The 10,933-nt window shown below is 40.2% G+C and overlaps 1 protein-coding gene across 1 annotated transcript in view; it reads left to right on the top strand.

The window, feature by feature from the left end:
* The first annotated feature begins 9,612 nt into the window (after positions 1–9,612).
* Positions 9,613–10,933, top strand: part of ARHGEF37 (Rho guanine nucleotide exchange factor 37) — a 39,782-nt gene continuing 38,461 nt past the window's right edge. The window contains exon 1 of the mRNA XM_004384907.2: positions 9,613–9,828. Within this exon, the coding sequence (XP_004384964.2) occupies positions 9,613–9,828 (216 nt within the window). The remainder of the gene's footprint in view (positions 9,829–10,933) is intronic.

The raw sequence follows: 10,933 nt of genomic DNA, 5'->3' as shown, positions 1-10,933 counted from the left end.
CTGGAACTGAGGTTGTCGGGGAGTAGCTACCCCTTACCCCACCTAAAACTTTCTGGTGGCTTTCAAGAAACACCCAAGAGTTTTATGTGATCATATTAGTCTAGCTCCATTTACAACAGTGTCATTGGCAATTTGATCTTTAGTCTGTCAGTGTTCATCCACATCACTCACTTGTTAATTTAATGAACTGAGCACCCACTATGTGCCAGATCTAAAGTAGACACTAGTAATGCATTGATGAATAAAAGAGACATGATCCTTGCCTTCATGGAGCTTACACTCGATTACGGAACCGGTAAATAATAAAATAAATTGAAAAAATAATTATGGGTGAGGGGAGAAGAGACCCTTTGTAAAGGGAATGGGAGTCAGGGAAGACTTGTCTGAGTTGTAAACAGAGAAATAAAGTGATCAATTCTGTGTTTTTAAAAGACTATGTAATGAGATACCACTTTACCCCCACTAGGAAGGCTGTTATCAGAAAAATGGAAAATAGCAAGTGTTGGCGAGAATTTGGAGAAATTGGAACCCTCATCAATTGCTGGTGGGATTGTAAAATGGTGCTCTTGCTGTGAAAAACAATATGGCAGTTCCTCAAAAAATTAAACACGGAATTACTATTTGACCCAGCAACTCCATTTCTAAGTATATACCCAAAAGAATTGAAAGCAGGGACTCAAACAGATACTTGTAGACCAATGTTCATTGCAGCAGTATTCACAATAGTCAAAAGGTGGGAATAACCCAAGGGTCCATCAACAGGTGAATGAAATGTGGTTGGTATACACATACAATGGAATATTATTCAGCCATAAAGAGAAATGAAGTTCTGATATGTGCTATAACATGGAAGAATCTTGAAAACGTTTTGCTGAATGAAATAAACCCATTGCCATTGAGTTGATTCCGACTCATAGCAATGCCATAGGATAAAGTAGAACTGCCCCATAGGATTTCCAAGGCTGTCATCTTTACAGAAGCAGACTGCCACATTTTTCTCCTGCTGAGTGACTGGTGGGTGTGAACTGCCAACCTTTTGGTTAGCAGCTGAGCACTTAACCGCTGTACTATCAGGGCTCCTTAAATGAAGTAAGTTAAAAACAAAAGGACAAGTATTGTATAATCCCACTTATGTGAAATATCCAGAATAAGCAAATGCATAGTGTTATGGATTGAATTGTATCCCCCCAAAATATATGTTGGAATCCTAACCTCTGTGTCTGTGGATGTGATCCCATTTGGGAACAGAGTTTCCTTTTTTATGTTAATGGAGCCGTATCAATGTAGGGTGTGTCCTAATACCTAGTCACTTGTGAATTATAAAAAGACCAGATTTGACACAGAAACAAGCACGTACTGGGGAAGACAGATACAACCAGGGAATACCCAGGCTACCCACAAGGAAGGAATTGACACAGCCCAGACCCTGATTTGGACTTCTAGCCTCCAAAACTGTGAAAAATAAATTTCTGTTCTTTAAAACCACCACGTGTGGTATTTGTGTTACAGTGGCACCGGATAACTAAGGCACATAGACCAAAGTTTACTGATAATTTAAAAAGTACATTGACAATCACTGGTGATTGGAATGTGAAAGTTGAAAACAAAGAAGGATCAGTAACTGGAAAATACGGCCTTGGTAATAGAAATGACGCTGGAGACCATATGATAGAATTTTGCAAGATCAGAGGTCTATTCCTTGGAAATACCTGTTTTCAACAACATAAACGGTGACTATACACATCTACCTCGCCAGATGGAATACACAGGAATCAAATCATCTACATCTGTGGAAAGAGATGATGGAGAAGCTCAATATCATCAGTCAGAACAAGGCCAGGGCCCTACTGCGGAACAGACCATCAATTGCTCATATGCAAGTTCAAGTTGAAGCTGAAGAAAATCAGAACAAGTCCACGAGAGCCAAACTATGACTTTCAGTATATCCCACCTGGAATTAGAGACCATCTCAGGAATAGATTTGAGGCATTGAACACTAATGACCAAAGACCAGATGAGCTGTGGGATGACATCAAGGACATCATACACGAAGAAAGCAAAACGTCATTTAAAAGACAGAAAAAAAAAAAAAAGACCAAATTAGATGTCAGAAGAGACTCTGAAACTTGCTCTTGATGTAGAGTAGCTAAAGTAAATAGAGGAAATGATAAAGTCAAAGAGCTGAACAGAAGATTTCAAAGGGGGCTTGAGAAGACAAAGTAAAGTATTGTAATGAAACGTGCAAAGACCTGGAGTTAGAAAACCGAAAAGGAAGAACACACTCAGCATTTCTCAAGCTGAAAGAACTGAAGAAAAAATTCAAGCCTTGAGTTGCAACATTGAAGGATTCTATGGACAAAATATTGAATGACACTGGAAGCATCAAAAGAAGATAAAAGGAATACACAGAGTCACTGTACCAAAAAGAATTGGTTGATATTCAACAATTTCAGGAGGTAGCATATGATTAAGAACCAATGGTACTGAAGGAAGAAGTCCAAGCTGCACTGAAGGCATTGGTGAAAAACAAGGCTCCAGGAATTGATGGAATACCAATTAAGATGTTTCAACAAAAGGACGCAATGCTGGAACACTCACTTGTCTACACCAAGAAATTTGGAAGACAGCTACCTGGCCAACTGACTGGAAGAGATCTATATTTGTGCCCATTTCAAAGAAAGGTGATCCAACCGAATGCAGAAATTATCAAACAGTATCATTAATATCACACACAAGTAAAATTTTGCTGAAGATCATTCAAAAATGGTTGCAGCAGTACATTGACAGGGAACTGCCAGAAATTCAAGCCAGATTCAGAGGAGGACATGGAACGAGGGATATCATTGCTGATGTCAGATGGATCTTGGCTGAAAGCAGAGAATACCAGAAAGATGTTTACCTGTGTTTTATTGACTATGCAGAGGCATTCAGCTGTGTGGATCATAACAAATTATGGATAACATTGCGAAAAATGGGAATTCCAAAACGTTTAATTGTGCTCATGTGGAACCTGTACATAGACCAAGAAGCAGTTGTTCAAAGAGAGCAAGGGGCTACTGCGTGGTTTAAAATCAGGAAAGATGTGCATCAGGGTTGTATCCTTTCACCACACTTACTCAATCTGTATGCTGAGCAAATAGTTAGAGAAGCTGGGCTCTATGAAGAAGAACTCGGCATCAGGATTGGAGGAAGACCCACTAACGACCTGCGATATGCAGATGACACAACCTTGCTTACTGAAAGTGAAGAGGACCTGAAGCACTTACTGATGAAGATCAAATACTGCAGCCTTCTGTATGGATTACACCTCAACATAAAGAAAACAAAAATGCTCACAACTGGACCAATAAGCAACACCATGATAAATGAAGAAAATATTAAAGTTGTCAAGGATTTCATTTTACTTGGATCCACAATCAACACCCATGGAAGCAGCAGTCAGGAAATCAAACGACACATTGCACTGGGCAAACTTTCTGCAAAAGACCTCTTTACAGTGTTAAAAAGCAAAGATGTCACTTTGGACTAAAGTGTGCCTGACTCAAGCCATGGTATTTTCAATCACCTCATGTGCATGTGAAAGTTGGACGATGAATAAGGAAGATCAAAGACGAATTGATGCCTTTAATTTTGGTGTTGGCAAAGGATTTTGAATATACCATGACCTGTCAGAAAAACAAACAACTCTGTCTTGGAAGAAGTACAGCCAGAATGCTCCTTAGAAGCGAGGATGACGAGACTTCGTCTCACATACTTTGGACATGTTATCTGGAGGGACCAGTCCCTGGAGAAGGACAGCATGCTTGGTAAAGTAGAGGGTCAGCGAAAAAGAGGAAGACCCTTGATGAGATGGATTGACACAGTATAGCGAAAAAGAGGAAAACCCTCAAGGAGATGGATTGACACAGTGGCTCCAACAGTGGGCTCAAACATGGCAATGATTGTGAGGATGGTGCCAGACAGAGCAATGTTTCATTCTGTTGTACATAGGGTGGCTGGCTATGAGTTGGAACTGACTTGACGACAACTAAGAACAACAACAGGGACAGGTGAGAGGGAGCTATGGGAGTATTTTTAAAAGGGTACTGAGTTTCTGTTAAGGGGCCCTGGTGGTACAGTGGTTAAAGCTCTTCGTTGCTAACCAAAAGGTTGGTGGTTTGAACCCACCAACCACTCCGCGTGCAAAAGATGTGGCAGTCTGCTTCCATAAAGATTTTCAGCCTTAGCAGGTCTACTCTGTCCTATCGGGTTGCTATGAGTTAGAATCAACTAGATGGCAACAAGTTTGATTTTGGTTGAGTTTCTGTTAAGGGTGATAAAAAAATGTGGAAAGCGATAATGATGGTGGTTCTACAACATGGTGAATGTAGTTAATGTCACTGAATTATACACGTAAAAATGGTGGAAATGACAAATGTTTTGTTTTATCTACTACACACACACACAACGAAAAGCACACCTGTTGCTTCATAGGTAAAGGATTTCTTTTTGGGGTGATGAAAATGTCCTGGAACTAGATAGACGTGATGGTTGTACAACATTATGAATGTACCAAATGCCACTGAATTATACACTTTAAAATGGTTAATTTTATGTTGTGTAAATTTTACCTCAATAAATAAAGTTTTTTTTAAAAAAGACCAGTCCAGTTTGGTTGCTGTGCACTCAGTTAGCAAGTAGGTTGTTGCACTAGTCCAGTAGAAGGGTGGTGGTGGGTTACACTTGGTTGCCTTAGAGATGGAAAGCACCAAAAGAATTAGTAGCTGAGCTCTTAACCACTGCGCCACCAGGGCTCCAAAAGAATTAATAACCCACTGCTCTTGAGTTGATTCCGACTCATAGCGACCCTATAGGACAGAGTGAAGCTGCCTTATAGAGTTTCCAAGGAGCAGCTGGTGGATTTGAACTGCAGACCTTTTGGTTAGCAGCTGTAGCTCTTAACCACTGAGCCAATAGACATCATTAATAAAACAGGGTAGAGTCGAGAGGTTGCCACTGATCAACACTCTTTAAAGTTGGTGATTTTGACAGTTTTTAGTTCATATGACTGTCCAATCACTGCCTCTCCCCACCCCCTGTTATGGTTAATGTTATATGTCAGCTTGGCTATGCTTTGATTCTCAGTAGTTTGGCAGATACTGGGCTGGTTACTCTTCCGTAATGTAATACAATCACTTTCCATGATGTGATCTGATGTGATCAGCCAGTCAGTTGAAAGGGGAGTGTCTTTGGGGACATGACCTACTTCCAGCATATAAATGGATGTTCTGGCAAAGCTAGTTCTCTCTACCTTACACTCATCACCTGACCTCCCAGTTCCTGGGACATAAGCCTGCAGAAGTCTGTCACCTGCCACTTGATCTGCAGATTTGGATTCGCTAGCCTCCTCAATCCCTTGGGCTGGATCCAAGTATCTCTACTCATATTGTTACATCACATTAATTTAGACTCTGCCCCTTAAAGTTCTCAGCTATGCTTTAGATTAACTATTGTTAGTTTGAGTTCATATAGATCTTTATAAGCATGTGGTGTTCAAGGCAACCATTCTTTATTAATTGAGCTGTATGGTTTAGTTTAACGATGGCTTCATGGGATAGTTTCAGGTCAGGGTTTGAAGAGTATTTCTGGGCAATAGATTCAAGGGTCTCCCCATTCTCAATGGATTCAGTAAGTCTGGTTTCCTTATGAATTTGAAGTTCTTGTCTCTGATTTTCCTCCTTTTGATCAGGATCCATCTGTTGGGTCCTTGATCAATACATTTAGTAATGGTAACCAGGAACCATCCATTTCTTCTGGTCTCATGGCAGAGGAGGTAGTAGTTCATGGAGACAATTAAACCTGCAGTCCATCTCCTGTGATTCCTGAGTCTCCTTCTTCCTCTGCTGTTGCAGGCTAATAGAGATCAATTCATCAACTGTTGTATTTTGGGTGGCCACTCAAAAGCTTTTAAGATCCCAGATGCTACTCATCGAACTAACAGAAACTATAAAAATAACTGCAGAACAACTGACCTTATAGACCCCCGACGCCATTACCCTAAACTTTCAAACCAAGAAAACTAAGTGTTTAGTTATACCTAAGTAGTATCAATAGGCGCAGCCTTTTTTTTTTTTTTTTGGCTGCTGTTGTAATTGTAAAATTATATTAAATGCTTTATTTGCCATTTCACACCCCCCTTTTCTTTTCTGGTGTACAGCTACTTTAGTCAAGTTGTGTACCTATTACCCTTAGTCGATGTCCATGTTCGCCAGTGGTTACATCTTATATCAAAACCAGGAAACTGACATTGGTCTAAAGTATATGATTGTATCACATGTGTAGGTTTCTGTAACCACCACCTCACTCGAGATAGAGAGCTATCCCTTTACCACAAAGATCTCCTTTGTGCTTATAGCCACAATTACCCCTGCCCCAACAATACCATTCCCTAGCCCCTGGAAGCCACTCATCTGTTCTCCATCGATATAATTTTGTTATTTCAAGAATGTTATATAAATGGAATCGTATAGTATATAACCTTCTGAGAATGGCTTTTTTCCCCTATTCAACATAATTCTCTCAAGAGCCGTCCAAGTTGTTATGGAAATAAGAAGATCCATGTATCTAATATGAGCCCCAGGAGGCCATAATAAAGAGAGTAAGATAGAGACAATATTTGAAGAGATAAGACTAAGACTTGCCCAGAATTTATAAAAGATATGAATTCTTAGATCCAAGAAGTCCCAAGCAGGATAAATAGAAAAGAAATCTACACCTAACCACGTGGAGGAGAAATTGCAGACCTTAAAGTTTACCTCATATGTTCCCATTCTTAGGAAACTATTGGAGAATGTGCTCCACCAAAACAAAGTAGTAAGTCAAGAAAGAGGAAGATGTGGGATACAGGAAACTGGAGATCTAACATGAGAGAGGGTCCAAGAGAATCCCTGGAAGAGGTGAAGGAGAATCCTATGATTGACTGCTGGCTCCAGGCAGAGGGCAAACATCTGGACTAGAGCACTTCAGAAGGTACTAGAATGTTGAGAGAGAGCATTTATTCATTTGGTAGAGAATCTGGTATTTAATTAGGGATAATTATATACATAATACATTGAAAACTAAGAAACCAACAAACAAACACAAAATCATTGTTATAACAATTTTCATAACAAAAAATTGTGCAGAAAAGATGAAAGTAATCAGTTTACTGCATGATTCAGTTATAAATAAAATTTACACAGATATAATAATGTAAATGATCTAATTAATATTGTATATAGCTATATCACGAGGATAGGATAATGGACAGGGTATACACGTGTGGTGGAGGTGTAATAAAAAAGAGCTAAATCCTCATCTTCACAGTGAAAAATCAAAGAACAAAGCTTGAGTTGAAAACTCAAGAAGTAGTGAGTGACACATCCATGCTGCTTAAAGACATGAGGGTAAATACTAAAATAATCAACTAAAAAATGATTGAAGGAATTACCTGGTAGTGGCCGTGGCAGGAAGGAAAGGAAAAAGGACGGGCTGTTTTTTATAATAAACATTGTAGAATTATCTGTCTCTTTTTCATAACAGATGTAGAACTCTCCATCACTTTAAATTATAGGTTGTATAGCTTTGATGGAGCCCTGGTAGCACGGTAGTTAAACACTCGACTGCTAACCAAAGGGTCAGTGGTTCAAACACCCCTGCCGCTCCACTGGAGAAAGATGTGGCAATCTGCTTCCGTAAAGATTATAGCCTTGGAAACCGTATGGGGCAGTTCTACTCTGTCCTATAGGGTCGCTATGAGTTGGAATCGACTTGATGGCAGTGTGTTTGTTTTTTTGTTTTTTATAGTTTTGATATAAATTAAACACTAAATGTAAGAAAAAGTGAGAGTTGCTCAATTTTACTGGAGATCAATATTCAAAAATCAATTGTATTCCTAAAACAGTATCTCAAAAAATATTTTAAAATCTATCAATTGAAAGAAACAGCATGGTTTGATTATCTGATGTTCTTAGGGTCTGATCCTGCCGTTTGTTTCTACTGATGCTCACTGTCTTAGTTACCTAGTGCTGCTATAACAGAAATACCACAAATGTGTGGCTTTAAAGAACAGAAATTTATTTCCTGACAGTTCTGGAGGCTAAAAGTCCAAATCAGGGTTTTGACCATGTTCTTTGTCAGTAGCCCCAGATATTCCTTGGTCCTTGGCTATCCTCACATGGCATCTGTCTTCCCCCCATGTGTGCTTGCTTCTCTGAGTCTTTGCTGCTCTTTATATAACTCATAAGTGATTAGGTTTAGGATCCACCCAACACTGGTATAACCTCCACTGATTGATTACATTCCAATAGATTGCATTATGAGAGGTGATTACATTACATTAGATTAGATAACATCCACAGGTATAGGGAGTAGGATTTCAACATATATTTTAGGGGGCACAATTCAATCCATAATATTCACTTACAGTGAAATTCTTCTCATGTATTTTGTAATTTTGGGTTTTAAACTTATCTTCAGGAGAAGGTTATCTGTTGGAATATTGTTTGACCTAGATTAAGGAGGTGTCCCTCTGGAGACATTTTATTTGTTCTGTGGACACCCAGCGTGCATTAGTTCAGGACTCCTTTTTGTGTTAATTTCTCAGTTTTGGACAACTTGGCAATGCCCTCGTCTCTGCCCATACTCTCCACTTTGGGCCACTGCCGGGTCGGCTCAGCTGCCTTGCTCTGGCTTTCAGTTCCCTTTTTATTTTTAGATCCTGGTGATTTCCTTTACTCTCTTGCAAGCTCTGCCATGCAGTTAAAAGAAAGTTTATTTATAGCTGATCTAGCATTTCTAGGTGTTTTGTAGTAGGAAGGTTTTTCAGGTCATCTTATCCACAACACTGCCCTTTATACTTTTTACATTTAGAGATGAAGGGGTTGTGGGAGTTTCAGAGAAGAAAAGTACATCTGTCTGGGAGGATCAGGAGAAAGACCTTAGAGAAGCTGAATATTGAAGGATAGGGACACGGGAGGGGGCGCAGCAGGTACAAAAGGAGGGAGGCAGGAAATGAGGATGCAGGTATGGAGAAAAGCTCCTCACTCTCACTGGAGTACAGTGTCTGTGTAGGGGAAAATGAGGTTGGAGCAGGGAGCTCTTAAATGTCACACAGCAGGGAGTAACATGCTCATAAGCCTTGTTTCAGGAAATTTAAGCTGGAGGAATGTCCAGGACAAATGGGAGCGGAGGGTGGCAGGAGGGAGAGGGATTTGGATTTGGAAAGATGGCCTGGGAGGCTGTTGAAATAGCCCAGGTGATGGGTAGTACAGCCTGAATGAGGGCAGTGACCGTGGGAGTGGAGAGGAGGGAATCACTGGGAGAGACAGATGAAGAAATCTGGGCCAAGAGATGGGGAAAAATAACAGAAAAGCCAGGCAAGATCATTGCCTGAATTCTGGGAAATGAATTTGAAATATCAACAATTATCTGAGCTGTTTTCTACCTTTTAATATTTTTCAACTGCCTGCAAACCCTCATCAACGGTTCATCCTGACTCTATACGCAGCTAAGGATGTTTTTAGGGCCTTTGATGAGTCATTGTCTTTGATTAGAGACAGCGTGTCCTAACAGAGCTCCCGAAAGTGAGTTGGGATGTTTTTGGCTCTCCTAGAACCTGCTGACATGGCTGATGGAGGAGCTGATGAGTCGTCTTCCAGGACAGAGAGTTTGGATGGGGAAGTTCGGGTCTCTAAGGACAAATTGCTGCTCCGTCAGAGGCTGGCTGTCCGGGAGCTCGTGGATACCGAGGTCTCCTACTTGCACATGCTCCAACTCTGCACCTGTGACATCAGGGGCCGCCTGCAGCAGGTACTGGGGTGGGGCCACAGACAGAGGTCTTTACAGGGGCCGACTTGGTCCTGGCATCTGAGACTTCACAGCCTTTCCAGGAGTAAGCTTGATGGAGGGGAAGCCCTGGTGGGTGTGAAGTCTGACAGAGCTGGATCAAGCCTCAGTACAGGTAGTCCCTGACTTAAGATGGGCTTCAGTTCCAGACTACTCCATTGTAAGTCGGTTCCGACGTAAGTCCAATACCTTTTTTTTTTATTATTATTATTACCTTTTATTATCAGTATCTTTATAAATCTGATCTTTATTTGTCAGTGAGTGAACATCCCAGAATGATAATCAGCAAATTACACACTGCAACGTTGTGTTGTATGTAGTACATATTACTAATGATAAGATACGAAAAAAAAAACCAAAGCGACAGTCGTTAAGTGCGGTTTGTCTTCCTCGAATGTGTCGAAAGTCCGGGACTACCTGTAATTCCATGTTTTGGCCATGCAACCTTCAACAACACCTTTGATTGCCTGAGCGTTAGTTTATTCATCTGCTAAATGGGGACAGGAATAATCACCTCAGAGAATTAAGTGAGATAATGGATAAAAGCCCTTTATCAAGTTTAGAAAAGATTGCTTAAACTGACCCACAGTTTTAATTGTCTCAATTAGGGGATGGTGACAGAGAAGTTGTCACTATGATGGGGTTCTCTTTTTCTATTTATTTTATATATATACAATTTTTTTCTTGATTTCAGAAATAATACAGGCTCTCTCTATAAAATTTCAAGCATCCTCTAGCATATAAGCTCCACAAAGGCAAGGACTATTGTTAGTTCAGTATCTCCCTGACTCATACATAACAGACTTTCAGTGAATATTTCTTGAATTAAGGAGATAATAAAGTGGATAGCATGCAAGGTGAAAAATCTTCTCTTATTTCACTCTCAAGAGATTAAGATTTCTCTCCCTAGATGTTAAATATATGTTGTCATTTATTTTAACAAAAATGAGAACATGCTCTAGACATTGCTCTGTGGTTAGCTTTTTGCACTTGACCATGCATCCAAGACATCCTTCCAAGCCCTTGCATATAGACGTCCTGCAAACTTTTTAACAGTTGTATAGCCTAG

Source organism: Trichechus manatus, unplaced genomic scaffold, assembly GCF_000243295.1.
Source record: "Trichechus manatus latirostris isolate Lorelei unplaced genomic scaffold, TriManLat1.0 scaffold00130, whole genome shotgun sequence".
In the NCBI taxonomy this organism is placed as follows: Eukaryota; Metazoa; Chordata; class Mammalia; order Sirenia; family Trichechidae; genus Trichechus; species Trichechus manatus.
The sequence above is the reverse complement of the archived record's forward strand: the minus strand, read 5'-3'. Positions and strand labels throughout refer to the sequence as shown.